The sequence below is a fragment of the Felis catus genome, chromosome C1 (genome assembly GCF_018350175.1).
Source record: "Felis catus isolate Fca126 chromosome C1, F.catus_Fca126_mat1.0, whole genome shotgun sequence".
Taxonomy (NCBI): Eukaryota; Metazoa; Chordata; class Mammalia; order Carnivora; family Felidae; genus Felis; species Felis catus.
In genome coordinates, this window is record NC_058375.1 from 25,227,633 (window position 1) to 25,244,055 (window position 16,423).

A 16,423-nucleotide genomic window follows, 5' to 3' on the forward strand; every position below is an offset into this window, starting at 1 on the left:
GCATAAAAGCGAAGTTTTAATTAAATCATTACTTTATATGGAAAGTTTTTTTCAGCGTTCCTGGATCCAAAGGGTAACCCATGGTGGGCTTTTCTGCTCCCTTAGGACACTGTCGCCTTGCTAACGGATACACAAAATAAATGGAGACAAAGCACAGATGCTCCCAGAGCTGTGGGGACGGAGATGCCACACGTCCCAGGTCCCCGGAAGGAGCACGGTCTCCGGAAGGAGCTCGGTCCCTGGGTCCCCGGTCCCCGGAAGGGCCTAGCACTGCATGAGCTTCTATGGCAGCTTGCTGCAAAGCAAAGGCTATTTTCACTTTTTGCCTTTTTTCATAAAACAAAAACCCTCTTGGCATTTGTTTTCCTTAGTGGAAACAGGTACTGCTGTAAGGTTTTGGTAAAAGTGGCCTACCGTGAGCTTTCGCAAGCTCTCCCTACGGATTTAAAGAAGCAAGCTTCGGGTTGCCTGGGTGGCTCGGTTAAGCTTCCTACTTCAGCTTGGGTCAGGTCACACTCGCACTGTTTGTGGGTTGGAGCCCCGCGTCAGGCTCTGTGCTGACATGACATCTCGGAGCCTGGCGCCTGCTTCCGATTCTGTGTCTCCCTCTCTCTCACCCTCCCCGGCTCGGGCTCTGTCTCTCTCTGTCTCCCAAAAATGAATACATGTTTAAAAAAAATTTAAAGAAGCACCCTTCCAACTTACAACAGGTGGGGCCTGTCACCCGAACAAAACCACCAGTATTTGCTTGTGTCAGTGCCCTCGAATTCACCATGGCCTCTTTTAGGAGTTTCGGTGTCTTCCTCCTTCACCACACATGAAGAACAAATTCAGGAGAGGCCTGGCTTTCACTTTCCCCAGAAGGGAAAATGGGGGTCTGGGGTGAAGGGGCTTGTCCGGATCCGCACGGGGCCCTAGTGCACCTGCCCGCTGGGCCTGCATTCCTCCACCGGGTGGTTCCCCGCGCCTTCCCGCTTTCCCCTGGGTTCCGCCCCGCCTGGCCCTGGCAGAGCCGCCCCTCCAGTCCGGGCTCCGGCCTCTGGGTAATCAAACTCCTAAGTCGGCTTCTCCTTCTCCTCCTCCAGGTAGTGGTTACAATTTAACTGGCTTTCCAAAGAGGCGGTATCAAACTCCTAGAAGTTATTATGCCGTATCTTCCCAGGCTCCACCCTTGGAGACTGATTCAGTGTGCTGGGGCCCAGGCCTCAAACCCACATTTTAAACAAGCAGAAACACTGCCTTAAGGAAAAACCCAGAGGCTGGAAGGAGCAGGAGGTCAGGCGCAGGAGTTTCATAAGGGAGTTTCAGCTCCATTTGGGCAGGGCAGGGGCTGCTTTGCGCTCCACGAGGCCTGGTTCAGGGAGGCACAGGGCCACACAAGCCGCTGTTGGCCGCACACACCGGGGCTACTCCGGCCAGCTCAGCTCCAGTCCCACCATCCACACCCCACCCCCCCATGCCTTTGCAGAGCCACCTGCGTCGAGAATGCCCTTTCTTCTTCAGTCAAGACTTAGGTGTCACTTGCGCAAGGACAAAGCCTCTAATAATTAGCTATTCCAACATCCCACAACTGCTCAGAAACCGCCGAGTGAACCAAAGCCATCCCAAGGGCTCTCGGACACGGAGCCACTGCGCAGCAACAACCGAGGGTGTGTGCCTGGGGATGGAAGAGTCTGGGCTCTGCCCCAGGTGTTCCAGGTTATTCCTGGCCCAAGAGCCTCCCCTGCGTCTCCCCTGCGGGAAGTGAGAGGGGGACTCAGAGCTAAGGGGCTCTGGACCCTCCCACTCCAAGGGACACGGGTGAAAGAGAGGCCGTGTCAGCTTCCTCCTGTGAAATGGGGCAAAGGGCGCCCTCAGACCACGGACCGGGCCCCAGCAAAGCGCGGAGGGCGTGCTGTCCAGTTAAGGCCGTCCCTCCCCCAACCCAGGAAACCACCCCTCTCCTTGTGGACGAAAAGGAGCCAGTGGAGAAAGGCACAGAAGAACCAGATTTTACAGATTTATTTTTAAAAAACGAAAACAAAAGGTTAAAAAAGTCCTTCATTTCCAACCCTGCCTGGGGGTGTGTGTGGGGAATAGAACAAGCTGAGAAAGGTGCCCACCCTGTTCCCAGGGAGAGCCCCGCTCCTCCCCCAGGAGCCTCCGAGGACAGGGCAAGTCAGAGGCAGGCCCTCGCCCTTCCTGCCCCGCCTCCTCCGCAGGTAGCTCAAATTGCTAGCAAGTTCCAGAGGCAAACAAGTGTGGGAGCTGGAGGCCCAAGGCTGCCTTCTTCGCGGCAACGCCACCCTGGCTCTTCTCTGCCCTCAGGCGTTCTCTGGGCCCCCACTCAGGGGCTCCTGGGGCGGGCGGGCGGGCGGGCAGGCCAGGAGGCCCCGCCCGGCCTACAGCAGCTCCCTTAATGCTGTTCGTGGCACAGCAGGGCAGTCGGGGGGACTTCACAGTGTGGGAAGGGCTTCGGAGACAGCGTGCCCACTCTGGAAAGGAAAACCGCCTGATCTCGCCTCTCTGCACAGAGGCTGCCCTCCTTTTCTATTCCCCATCCTGAGGCTGAGTGGAGTCCAGGACAAAGCACTAAGTGGCTGTTTGCTACAGAACACCTGGAGGTGCCAGAGGGTGGCTCTGGGCCCATCTGTCAGTCCAGGCTCCTACACAGTCATCCAGTCACACACACAGCGTTAAGGCGTCTGTGCCAGTGGGCGTGGCCGAACCGGGCCCAGCTTCTCTCGCTCCACCTGCAGAGGGTGAAGGGGGAGAGCCCCTGGCTGCTTCAGAAACGGGCTGAAGGGGGAGAAGCTGGCAACGGAAGAGTTAGCCAGGCCTGGAGAAAGAAGCGGGAGGAAGGCAGGCAAGGGCTCGCGAGGCCTCTATCCAGGCCTGACGGCTGCCCTTGGAAGTAACCCAACTCAGGTTGGGGAGCCCTGACCATACGCCCCCTGGAAAATGGGGGACAGAAAGAGAGGAAGAGAGCGGGGCTAGAGTATTGGGACTTTGGAGGAAGCCAGTGCTATCAATATTTACAAGCATAAAGCCCCATCTTCTGCGCCACCTACCTCTCTGCCCCTCCCACAGAAAGAAAGGCCCCTGAGAGCCATTGAGGGGGTGCCAAGCCCTCCTCACCAGCCACGCCCCACGGGGAGAGCCCTTCCCTCCGACTGGCCCCGTTTCTGGGCCCCTCAGGAACGTCCGCCTGGCTCTGCTCAGTCGGGAGGAGGAGCCCGGGCCAGACCCCTGGCTCTCCGGCCGGCCCTACGAGTCCTTGAGCATGCTGATGCGTGCGTAGATCTTCAGGGCCGGCCCCAGCTTGATGTTCATGGCGCTCATCAGATGGTCCTCCTTGAGCAGCAGCAGGGCTTGCCCGTCGATCTCCTGGGCGCGGAACTCCTCTGCGATCTCCTGGCAGCCTGAGGGGACACCACCAAGGACCGCATCACCCTGAGCTCCCGCGTTCGCGCTTGGCGGTCACTGCGCGGGAGACGTGCGATCTCGTCTAACCCTCCCGGCCGCCCCGCACCTCGAGGAAGGCCATCCTGCCGTCAGAGGCCAAGCGACTCCCCCCAGTGGTCCCACCTCCTCATTCACGCGTGTGTCCTCACTGGACCCTCCCCTCAATGGACTGGGCGGACCCAGCAGAGCAACACGGTGCTGCAGGAGTGACCGCGTGTGATTTCCAGGCCTAGGTCACCAAGGGTACAGCAGCCGCCGCCTTGCTTTATTTTGGAGGAAGCTGGCGACCGTATCGTGAGGACCCTGGAGCAGCACTCCGAAGAGGCCCAGGTGGACAGGAACTGAGGCCGCCTGGGTGGGGCACCTTGGAACCGGTCCTTCGGCTCCAGACCAGACAACTGCACTCTGGCTGCCATCCCGATGGAGGCCTCGTAAGAGCCCAGGCCGGTGCCGCGCAGCTAAGCCGCATCCCCGACCCACAGAACCCGGGGTAGCAGCCACTATGCTCTGGCGTAACGAATGAAGTTTGGTTCCCGGAAGAGGGGTGCTTCCATGGCCAGGAGGCGGCAGGTGGAAGCACCGTGAGGAGTCAGTGAGGCGTCTCAGACACTCAGAGAGGCTTGAGGCTCGGCGGGAGTCTGACGGCCTGTGAGGAAACCGGGTGAGGCTTCGAGGAAAGTGAGGAAACTGTTCCTGGAAATCGGAAAAAACGGAGCAAATGTGGCCGCCCTGCCGCGGGGGTCACGCGGTGAGTTTAACGTGCCTCACGAACTGAGCAATCTGAGGACGTTTCCAGCAGAATGCCAGAGGCTTCGCCTGGCGTCTGATGCTGCTCACAGGAAACTGAGGAGAGGCAAGGAAAAGGCAGAACTGTTCCACATCAAGGAGCCAGGACTGGCTGGTTTGAAAATCACTAGCCTCTCTGACAGCAAATGAGGCTGGAACTACGAAGTAGTCTCTAGGCAGAGGTCAAAGCCAGGACGTGGGACATGGGCTAGAGATGGAACTGAGGGTGTGATCAATCTTTCGCTAAGACCTTGGAAGCATGAAGGTGCTGCCTCAGAGGGCTCTCTAAGGATGTCATGGGCGTGCCTCACGGATCCTCGCCATTCAACAGCGGAACTTCTGAGAGGTTAGGGGCACTGTCCCCCAGCTTCAGAAGCAGCCGACAGAGAGGAAGGCTTACCTTGGAGCATTTTTGGGTATGGGTTTTGTCTAATGGAGTGAACCCCAACAACTCGCATAGGAAGCCCACAAAGATTTTAAGAGAATTGTACTCGCACAGATACTGCTCCAACCGAAAGGGTCAGAAGTCATATAAAATGATGAGCAGTACAAACAGGCTGAGAAAACGCCCCTGCTGAAAGCCCAGGCTGCCTTTTATGGGAAAGAAAGGATGACTCAGAGGGTGGAACCAAGAAAGGGAAAGAAAGTCACTCCTAGGCTCTGAGTCCTAATTCGGGAAATGCCAACATGTGTCCGTGCTAGGTTTCGGAACTAGTGCCATGGCTCCTGTATCCCCCGTTTTCCCCTTGTTGAACAAGCATGCCCACTGCGGTGACCCTGTGCCTATCCCGCCAGATCTGGGGTTTGTGGAAGGAGACGGGTCACATGTCTCTAGCTCTCAGGTGTTCAGACCGAGAGGAACTGGCCGCAGGAGCTCCTCCAGCCTGGACCTGAGTTCGCTGGTTGAGATCCTGGGCTTCCAGCCCCTGCTGTCATGGAATGAGGCCTATGGGGTCAGGGTGGGGGTGGGGGTGGTCTACTTGAGGGAGGGACATGAATCACTGGGGCCAGTGACTGGGGAACTATGGTAACCGGCCCTCAGACAGCTCCAAATCAACCTGGCTTCCCTTTTATGCCCCCGCAGGCACGACCTGTGTGACAGTGTGAAAGTGACACCACGTGGTTTTACGACCTGTGTGACAGTGTGAAAGCGACACCACGTGGTTTCGGAATCTAGATCAAAAGGGGCACAGTGGCTTCCACCTGATGTCCCGGACCACCAGCTGTAGGGCAAGTGCTTGCCACGTCCTGGGAACACCCAAGCGTGAGTGGCCCATACTGAGAGGAACTGACACCCGCTGTGGGCAGCCATACCCTCCTTGAGAATCAGGGCAGTGCGGCACCTCAGAACAGGATTCCGCAGCCCCAGGGAAGCCACACCTTCATCGCAACCTTGTGAGAGGCCCTGGGGCAGAACTGCCCAGCCGAGCCACTCCCAGATTCCTTCCCGACAGTGACTGTGTGGGGATATATTCTGGGGGCGCAGCAACAGATGACTAACACACTGAGCTAAGGGGCAGAGCCGGGATGCAAGCCCAGTCCTGACACACAAGGCTGTGCTCTCAACCGCTATTTCCACTCCAGGCTTGGAGTCCCAGGCCTGTGGCGGCCCCTCTGTACCTGATGTGGCCAGCGGCCGGGTGAGACTGGGCAGAAACAACAGTAGAGAGGTTGTGTGATCCCACGGAGAGCATCTGTGAATAACGTGAGGTTTGCCTTCCAGGGCTCATTTCTAAACTGTAGCCCTCAAAACCACGTGCACTCCCCGCCAGGGTTGTGTGCAGTCCTGGGTACGCGGCAGACTTGCACGTCTGTGTGCCTCTGCTCACACGCCCCCCCGGTGCCATCTCTCCAGCTGGCCGAGGCCCGCCCGCCCGCGGTTTCCAGCTCCCACTGTCCTCTGCTGGCTTTCTCCTTGACAGGTTGCCTACATTCCACTTGGCTCCTCTCACACTCTGTCCCAGGAGAGACACAGGGTCGACTCACCGTCCCCTCTGCATTTCACACAGCCGGCTCACCATGGCAGCAAATACACCTCATTACAGGCACAGGATTTAACTTACAGTTGTGTTCTGAACTAGAAAGTACACTCTTCCAGGCGGGAACCTCACTGACTCATCTCTGCACTCCCGTTCGTGAGCCTGAGTCATCAACTGAGTCATTTCCTGGTCGGGGGAGGGGAGGTCTCTCCCTCTCTCCCGTGCGATGCTTTCCCGGGCAGGTGTGGGACTGTCAGGGGTCTTACCTGGCAGGGAGCGGATGAACTCGTAGACATCTTCTACATTCCATTTGGTGGGCTCGCTTGGTAGGAAGTGGTGCCCCATGCCCACCAGGTCCCGCATGTGCATGTCAGGGAGCTCCAGGTCCCGCTGGCCTTGTCGCCGGCGGGAGGTGGACGAACTGGCTGAGATGGGTGACAGGGGCTCCTCATAGCTTGAGTTATCCGAGCAACGGCTGGAGTCTTCCTGGCTGTGTGTCAGCTGCAACGCGGCCGTGACCGAGAGGGGCACGGTGCCTGTTGGCTGGGGGGCAGAGAGAACGGTTGGCTTCCTGATGGGAGAACCACCCACGTCTAGCAGAGTGACGGGCAAAGCAAGTGGTGTCCTCCTTCTACTTGGTCCATGACTACATACCTTTGAATTCCTAGATCAAAGCATCTTCCGGGCTGTCCCCTCTCTGGTCCTCCCAGTACTGGCACGTGCACCGCACTGCACGGCAATGACCTGACTCTATGTCTGTTGTTTCTTCTAGATGTGGGGTTTTAAACCAGGGCTCTATGGGTTTCAGGGGTGGTGTACGAAACAGCATGGAGAATTTCCTGGGCATGTGCATGTTGGATGGCAGCTTTCCTCAGAGTCTTAAAGAGGTTTATGACCCAAGTGACAACAACCAGCAAAAATGCATCAGGTTCTGAAATGTCCCACTAGGCTGTGGGCTCCCGCAGGGTGACTTAGAGCCTTAGCGCCTCACAGCGCTACAGCGCCTCTCAGCATACGGCTGGGGCTACAAAATAGTTAACGAATGAATGAATACCCATGGTCCTGGTAGAGGCTTTAAGAACTCAGTGCTCTGTTTGAGGAGGCAATGACGGGGTGCCTGGGTGGCTGGATTGGTTAAACGGCCATCTTCGGCTCAGGTCATGGTCTCACAGTTCGTGAGTTTGAGCCCCGTGTGTCAGGCTCTGTGCTGACAGCTCAGAGCCTGGAGCCTGCTTCGGATTCTGTGTCTCCCTCTCTCTCTGTCCCTCCCCTACTCATGCTCTTTCTCTCTTACTCAAAAATAAACATTGAGAAAAAAAACAAAAAGAGCCAATGAGATGTGGGGGAAAGGGTATAGGCTGCCTCCCCACCCAGCCCTCCATGTGAGACATGAGATAACCGGGACGGTTTGTCTCTTCACAGGGCCAGGCAGAGGAGACCCCACTTCCATGCTCCCAGAAGGATGGAAGCAAACTGGAAGGGGAGAGGTGAGGAAGGGGCAAGGGAAACCACCCCTAAACATCCATGGGTCCAAATGCAAGGGCCCCTTAAGGGACCTGAGAAGGTTGTGAGAAATGAGGACATAACAGAGTATACTGAGTCAGCAGTGGGAAAGGCATGCGGGTGTCCCGGGCCTGTTAAGAAGGGAAGTTGGCGGGGACTTGTGTCAAGCCGGCATCTCACCTGCTTCTTGGTATCCTTGGTAAGTGGTGGCAGACTGGCTTTGCTGGCCCGGCGGCGGTTGTGGGTCGTGGCTCCTGCCTTCTGAAGCTTGCTCCGGTCCGAGTGGAAAAGCCCCACTCGTTTGGTGCACCCCACGTTGTACCTGCCGGAGTCAGGGAAGGACGGAAGTCAGAGCACAGTCATGGGGAGTACGGGCCTCGGGCAGCATGACAGCAGCCGGGCTCTCCAGCAACATCTGAGTCTGTCTATTTGCGCCGATCCTGCGTCTACCACTGACTGCTAGCTGTGTGACTCTGGGTAAGCCACTGGATCTCTGAGCCTCAGTTTCCTCATCTGGAGCTGGGGATGAGACGGCTCACTTCCCGAACTCGGTCCAACGGTGACATGAGCTAACATGTGGCAAGTGCTCAACATGACAACTCAGGTCATGCGAAGAACTCGTGGCCGACATGGTCTACACTGAACGTCACTGGTGCCAGAAGACAGCTGCCTGCAGTCCTGCTGGAAGGTACAGGCGCACCTCACAGACACTGCGGGGTCGGTTCCAGAGAGGACTCGCAATAAAGAGAGTCAGATGACTTCTGTTTGTTCCCTGATGCATATAAAAGTAAGGTTTACGTTACACTGGAGTTTATTAAGCATGCAATAGCATTATGTCTAAAAAAACCAATGTACGTGCCTTTATTTAAAAACACCTTATTGCTGGGGCGCCTGGGTGGCTCAGTTGGTTAAGCGTCCGACTTCGGTTCCGGTCATGACCTCACAGTTTGTGAGTTCAAGACCCGCGTCAGGCTCTGTGCTGACAGCTCAGAGCCCGGAGCCTGCTTTGGATTCTGTGTCTCCCTCTCTCTCTGCCCCTTCCCTGCTTGTGCTCTGTCTCTCTCTCTCTCAAAAATAAACATTAAAAAAATTTTATAAGATAAAAAAATACTTTATTGCTAAAAATCGCTAACCATCATCTGAGCTTTCAGTGAGTCATAAATAACCTTTTTGCTGATGGAGGGTTTCGCCTCGATGCCAACAGCTGCTCGATGATCAGGGTGGTGAGTGCTGAAGGCTGGGGCAAGTTCCTAAAATAAGACAAGGATGAAGTCTGCCATGGTGATGGACTCTCCCTTTCATGGACGATTTCTTTGTCACGTGCAATGCTGTTTGATAGCATTTTCCCCACAGAACTGCTTTCAAAATTGGGACTCCTCTCAAACCCTGCCACTGCTTTATCAACTCAGTTTATGTAATCCTTTGTTGTCATTTCAACAATCTTCACAAGCATCTTCACCAGGAGATTCCACCCACCACGTTCTTACTTTCTTTGCTCCTCTATAAGAAGCCACTCCTCATCCACTCAAGTTGCATCACGAGATGGTAGCAACCCCGCCCCATCTTCAGGCTCCACTCCTCATTCTCGTTCTCTTGCTATTTCCACCACATCTGCAAGGACTTCCTCCACTGAAGTCTTGAACCCCTCACGGTCATCCATGAGGGTGGGAATCAACTTCTTCCAAACTGCATTAATGTTGCTATTTTGAGCACGTCCCATGCATTCTGAATATTCTTAAAGGCATCTAGAATGACAAATCCTTTCCAGAAAGTTTTTAATGGACTCTTCCCAGATCCACCATCCCGATCTATGGCAGCTAGAGTCTTACAAAATGCACTTTTAAAAAAGACCTGAAAGTCAAAATGACCCCTTGATCCATGGGCTACAGAATGGATGATATATTTGTTAGCAGGCATGGAAACAACATGAAATCTCATTGCCATCTCCATCAGAGCTTGTGGGTGACCAGGTACACTCTCAGTGAGTGGTGACATTCTGTATTTTTTTTTTTAATGTTTATTTTGGGGGGGGGAGGGGCGAGAGAGAGGGAGACACAGAATCCAAAGCAGGCTCCAGGCTCTGAGCTGTCAGCACAGAGCCCGACGTGGGGCTTGAACTCACAGACTATGAGATCATGACTTGAGCTGAAGTCACTTAACCGACTGAGCCACCCAGGCTCCTTGAGCAGTGATATTCTGAAAAAAATCTTTTTTCCTGAGCAGTAAGTCTCAACAGTGGACTTAAAATATTTACTAAACCATGCCACAAACAGATGTGCTGTCACCCAGGCTTTGTTGTTCCACTGACAGAGCACAGGCAGAGCAGATGTAGCATAATTCTTAAGGGATGTTCAGAATGGTCCATGGGCATAGACTTCAACTTCCAACAACTCACCAGCTGCATTAGCCCCTAACACGACAGTCAGCCTGTCCTCTGAAGCTATGACGCCAAGCACAGACTTCTCTCTAGCTACGCAAGTCCTAGATGGTGTCTTCTTCCAAGAACAGGCTGTTTTGTCTGCATTGAAAATCTGTTGTTTAGCACGGCCACCTTCCTGAATTACTGTAGCCGGATCTTCTGGGTAACTGGCTGCAGCTTCTACATCAGCACCTGCTGCCTCACTATGCATTTTTATAAAACGAGATGGCTTCTTCCCTTAAATCTCATGAACCAACCTCAGCCAGCTTCAGATTTTTCTTCTGCAGCTTCCTCTCCTCTCTCAGCTTCACAGAATTGAAGAGAGTCAGGGCCTTGCTCTGGATTAGACTGTGGCTTAAGGGAATGTTGGGGCTGGTTTGATCTTCTATGTAGACCACTCAAAGTTTGTCCATATCCGCAATAAGGCTGTTTTGCTTTCTTATCATTTGCATGTTCACTGGAGTAGCACTTTTAATTTCCTTCAAGAACTTTTCCTTTGCATTCACAACTTGGCTAACTGTTTGGAACCAGAGGCCTATCTTCTGGCCATCTTAGCTTTCCACATGCCTTCCTCACTAAGCTTAATCATTTCTAGCTTTTGACTGGAAGTGAGAGACCTGTGCCTCTTCCTTTCACTTGATCACTTAGAGGCCACAGTAGGGTTATTAATGGGCCTAATCTCAACACTGTTGTGTCTCAAGGAATAGGGAGGCCTGAGGAGAGGGAGAGACAGGGGAACGGTCGGTTGGTGGAGCACTCAGAACACACATGACGTTTACTAAGTTCACCATCTTATGTGGCAGTAGTTCACAGAACCCAGAACAATCATAGTAACATCAAAGATCACTGGTCGCTGCGATGTGATAATAACGAAAGGGGAAATATTGCAAGAATTACCAAAATGTGACACAGAGACAAGAAGTGAGCGAATGCTGTTGGAAAAACGGTGCCGATGGACTTGTCTGACACAGAGTTGCCACACACCTGCAATGTGTAAAAAGTGCAGTATCTGGGAAGCATGATAAAATGAGATATGCCTGTAGCTTGGCAGAGCTTCACAGAGGTACCCTGATTACCTCCAGCACAGGGCTGAGGACAGCCTTATTCCAGCCTGCATGCGGAGCCCCTCTCTGCCTAGGGATTGAGAGAGTGCTATTCCTTTGAGGGTCCAGGGCTCTGGGATCGGTGCCTCTTCTGCCTTGGTATGAAGACCACATAGGGCTCTGGAGTCAGATTGGTCTAACTCCCCAACTATGCCGCTCGGCACAACTACTTATCCTCTATGCCTCAGTTTCCTAGCGCGTGTGAAGGGCACAGTTATGCCTGCCTCACAGTTATTTTGAAGACCAGATGACCCAGGGCGTTATCAACTGCCTAGAGCAGCGCCTAGCACGTGGCAGGCACGCAGTAAACGATGCTGTGTCTGACTAGGATCATCGGTCTACGCTGGGTGAAGCACACAAAGAGAACATCTACAATGAGCACAGCGGCTCGGCGCAAAGCCTCTGGTGGAGGGCTTGCCCAATGGGGACAGTAGCTGCCAAGGGCAGGGAAAGAGGACGGGTTCAACGGGGCCCAGGAGGGACAGCCAAGCTGAAGCACTGCCTTCTCTCCTCGGACTTGGGGCTGCTCACTCGAGCTCTGGGTTCCAGGACCTGGCGGATTAGCGACACGGTGCCACTTCCAGGCAGGTGGAGGAAGACGGAACGCAGATAAGCTACGCCTAGGGTCTCCCAGGATGGACGACCGATCGCTGAAGGGAGGTAGGACACGACGCGAGGTGCGATCCTGAGGAGGCGGAAGGGCTGGCACAGCGACCGGGCTGAGGCCACTCACCTCTTTGCACACGCCATGGAACAGAAACGCTTGGAACGCTTGAACTTGTAGGCAAAGTCCACCCGGCCACAGAGTTCACACTTGAGTTTGAGGGGAGTACCCTCCTCTTTGGATTCTGGAAAGTATGGAAACTAGAGTAAGTGTAAAGACGAGCAACCCCCACAGGACCCCACGAGGCCTCCCTTCTCCGCTCTGCCTCTTCCTCATGTCCCCACAGCTGTGGCATGCAGTGGTGGTCTGGCTTGGAAAATGCCCATCTGCTTTCCCTGCTGGTTCGGGAAGAGACGTTTCTTTCACCCTGGCCAGTAGCAGTGGTGTTTGGTGACGGACCCCCCGGACACCTAACAGGTTTTCTGTCCGAGTGCTACGAGCCTGAGGCAAACACAGGTGGTGAAGAATCAGCACTCCTCTGGAAGAGAGGAGGCTCGTGGGGAATACTCTGGATGCTGTCACAACTGATCTGGAATTATCCTACCCTACCGTGACCCGTCTGGTCGGCTGTTGCCTTGATCACAGAACCCAGGAGTTCTGTATCCTACGTAGCCCCCGCTCAGTCAGTGGCTCCTGCTGCAAGTGCAGTCGTCGCCTGGCCACTGTGGCGCCCGAGGGCCGGCTCCCAAGGCAGCGAAGGAGGGGCACTCCTGCCTGCCCACTCCTACCTCCTGCCAGCGACTCCCACAGGAAAAGCAACTCTTGGAATCCTGTGCGTGGCCGGAGCTGGGCTGGGGGAGGGGCGGGGGACAAACAGTTCCCCGAGGGTAGGGACTTTCCCTCTTCTGTTTTCTAGGGGGCAGGGCCCGGGGGAAATGGTTGGTAGGCCGATATGTTAACCCACTCTCTGGCCAGGGTTCCTCCACGGATACGGCTAGAGAAAGTGTGCGAGGCCTGCCTTTGTGGCCCTGTCTACTTCCCGGTCAGCTCGGCCAAATCGGAAGGCATTTGGGGTGTGAGAGGCCTACCTTGCAGATAGGGCTCCTCCATCTCAGAGTCAGTGGTGGTGGTGTGATCCTGCTGTGGAAGTTTCTCAGGCAAGAACCCCTGTGCATACTTCTTCTTGAGATTCCCCACCAGCAGGGACGAGCGTCCCACCTAGAGGACAAGGTGACATGGAGGCCATGAGGGTTAGGTGGGAGACACTGCCTTGTTATCCAGCCTCATCAAAATTACAAATATAAAGCATCTAGGTGCAGATGCCAGCCTCCACATCATCATCCAAGTGTGCCTTGCTCAAGGCCCTATTCTGCTGAGCAGCTCAGGAGGCAAGATGCCAACTGTCCCCCGAGTACAGGGATGGCTTCAATCCAGGACCAAAGGACGGCTTAGGAGGTTAGGAAAATACCTACTCTTCCAAGTGAGTGAGGGGCAGAGATGGAGACAGAAATCACCACCAGCGAAGCTGCCAGGACCCAGGGTTCACATGTCACCGGGCAGGAATACAGCCGAGGCCGTGTGTGTGAGTATATGTATGACACTAGAGGGACTCGGCAACCATTTTTTCGTTTCCTACTTTTCCCCACCTTACGGCTGCTCTACCCAAGCCAGAGACACAGGCAGCCATGGAGGAGAGCAGGAGGAAATGGACTCTGGGCCACAGAGCAAATGCCCTGTGTGGCTGCCAGGATCTAGACGGGCTTATTCACTCTTGGTCCTTCCTTCGTTGCCTCTGTGCAGGCAACCTGGTGGCTAGATCTCTGGGGCGATGCCGTGGGGGAGCCATTCAATCTGCATCCGCCCTGTCAGATCGGTTGGTTTCTGGTGTTTCTCTAGGAGACCAAGGCCAAGACCTAGTCTAATGAGGGAGGGGACGTGACAGGGCTGGAGCTACTTATAGCTAAGGTGCTCCAGGTAGATTTCTTTGCCACAGGCCTTGAACAACCTTCAGAGGGAAAGAGGACAAGAACCTATTTGTCTTCTGGCATTTTAGAAGGGCAGTTCAGCCAGCTCAGTCAATCAAGCTTAGAGTCTTCTGCTGACTGTTCCAACCACTCAGGGACCCGAAGAATGAGCAGAAGGCAGATGGCATCCCATGAAGATGGTATTCTCTAACAGCCAGATAATCTCATCACAGGAGAGGCCGGTGTGCACCTGGCTCTGGGCTCCTCCCACCTGTGTAAGAGCATCACCTGTCTTCACCAAGTCACACCGCACAGAATCAGCTGTGGGTGTTTTGTTCTAACAAGCCATTTTCTTGATTCTTTTATATTTCCCTTTGGTCTCATGCTCTCATTGGACACATCTGATTGTGGCCTTTCTGCAGTACCCCTCACTCTCATTCATTCTCTTTTCAAGGCTCTGTCACCAGAAAAGAAGCTTCAGGCTACAACCCTGTTCTCTTCTCTTCATCTCACACACATCCTGAAAATTTTGTTCTACGGTTTCCTTTTGTTCTCTAATTGGCTAAAGTTTTGCCATTCAGAGGTTCTGGCATTCAAAACTGAACGAGGTCTCATTTCCCCAAACCCATCATCTTTCCCCCAACACCTCAATGTGAATTCCCTTCTAACTAAGGGGGTCACACATCACCAGGCAGGAACATGGCTGAGTCTGTGTGTGGATAACTTCTAACCAAGGGACCTTGCCAATTATTCCTAATCACGGATCCTTTCTGGACCTTAGGAAGACACTCAATCCTAGAAAGAAAATGGCTCTGACATTCTTTTGCGGGGGGGAAATTAGCAAGGAAAGAGCAAACTGTTTACATTTTTGGACATTTTACATGGAAATGTAAAAATATTCTAATACACATCCAAAATATACTTCAAAAAAAAAAAAAACAAAAACAAAAAAAAAAAAGAGGGGAAAAGAAGTAGTCCGTACCGGGAAAGGCTCCGCCCCCTCCTGGATCACAAACCCTTCGATAACATGCGTCAGGATTTGGGGTTTCACAATGGCCTGTGGTGGTTTATTCTCACCATTCTGGGGGGCAGTGCCGGTGATGCTGGAGGCAGAATTTCCGTTCCCTGAGGTCATGCCGGGGCTGCTGAGGTCGGTCAGTGCATGAACAATGCCCTGCCCTGTCTCTGTACAAGGGGAGAGTAGGAAAACACAAGCAGGGGAGGTCAGAACTGGGTCCAGACCAGCAGAAGGAAGGGCAGGGACTCAGCATGTGCCTGGCTTTTTCCATGGAGCCAAACGACAATGCAAAGCAAGCAGTCCCCTCTGTCAATGACCCACTTAAAAGTGGCAGGTTTGATGGACACACCACCAAGTGGGACTATAATCGGTCCTGCAACCAGGCAGCTAATCAGCTAGCAGTATTTTTTAATTTCCCAACTGTGCTAAGAATAGTTAACCAAGTCAAACAGATAATAATTCTCTTTTGGGAGTTAAGACCTCGGTCAATATTGATCTGGACAAACAAGGCAATCTTCAGTTCAAGGGAGAGAATGTATTTAAGGTGATAACCACAACCAGGATGAAAAGCTGCACTAGGTACAGGGCTTGGGGTGTGATGGGGTCTGGGGGAGAGAGGTTAAACCTTCTATAAAGTTTTCCATGGAAAAGGATTAGATTTTAAGCAGCCTGTGAAAGGTCAAAGTACAAACCCCAGAGATGAACACAAAGGGAACACGAGGGTTGAGCCCCAAGTGAACGCGGTGCTATCCATAGGAGGCTGGTTATTGGGGGTCACGCACTAAGATACACCTGCATTCAATTTCTCCCCCAAGGTGGCTCTATGCTGCTTCTGTTGGCCCTGTGCTCTTGATCAAGCCCCTTGCCCTGTTCTCAGCTCCACATCCAGTCCAGTCCTTAGCCAACCAGAGTCCTCCCCTCCTGAGGTCTCTTCCCCTGCGGGCCTGCTGGCCTTCCTCTGAAGGACCTGACAGCGTGCTGTAAAAAGCGTGTCAAGGTGCCTACACAGAACACACCACAGGGGACCCTCCTCTTCTCCACTTCGTCGGCCCCTCTCCTGAGCTGCTCCATGATTTAGAGGTACAGACCCTCATTACCTCACTTTTGCAGCCCCCTCCCCGCCCCCTTCCCAGGCCCATTCCACACCAACTGTGTGAGCTGAAGTTGCCTGTAACCTGGAACTTCCTAAAAAAGAAAAAAAAGAGAAAGAAAAAGCCATTTCTTTATTACAACAAGCCTATTGATATGAAGCGTAACCCTGCCTGTGTGTGTTACATTCTTGAAAAACGATTTCAGTACATTAGTTTAGTAATTTTTGCATAAAACTTTGTATGTCGATGCTCTTATTTCATGTTAAACACTGAAAATCTCACCATGGAACAGGAATTCAGAGTCTGATATGTAGCATAAGAAATAAAAATAAACACATTTTAGAAAAGGTTTATAGCTGGTTCATTTTATTACTAGCAGTCCTAATGCTCAATAAACCAGGATAAATCTTTTTTGATAGAAAGGAATCGACTATGACACATGCCTTCACTAATCAGACCTCAGTAATTCAACTATAATAAATTTCAGAGCTGAGCACGAGCCATCCAAGAGA

The 16,423-nt window shown here is 53.4% G+C and overlaps 1 protein-coding gene across 11 annotated transcripts in view; it reads right to left on the reverse strand.

Annotated features, from left to right (window-relative positions):
• Positions 1-1,986: 1,986 nt before the first annotated feature.
• PHC2 (polyhomeotic homolog 2) overlaps positions 1,987-16,423 on the reverse strand; it is a 116,265-nt gene continuing 101,828 nt past the window's right edge. For 10 of the 11 annotated variants that reach the window (XM_045035503.1, XM_045035508.1, XM_045035507.1 and 7 more), the window contains 6 exons: positions 14,785-14,987; positions 12,927-13,056; positions 11,968-12,082; positions 7,893-8,034; positions 6,476-6,752; positions 1,987-3,401 (listed from right to left, as the gene is read on the reverse strand). In XM_045035503.1, the coding sequence (XP_044891438.1) occupies positions 3,247-3,401; positions 6,476-6,752; positions 7,893-8,034; positions 11,968-12,082; positions 12,927-13,056; positions 14,785-14,987 (1,022 nt within the window). In that variant the 3' untranslated portion in view covers positions 1,987-3,246. The other variant, XM_045035505.1, reaches the window with a different exon arrangement.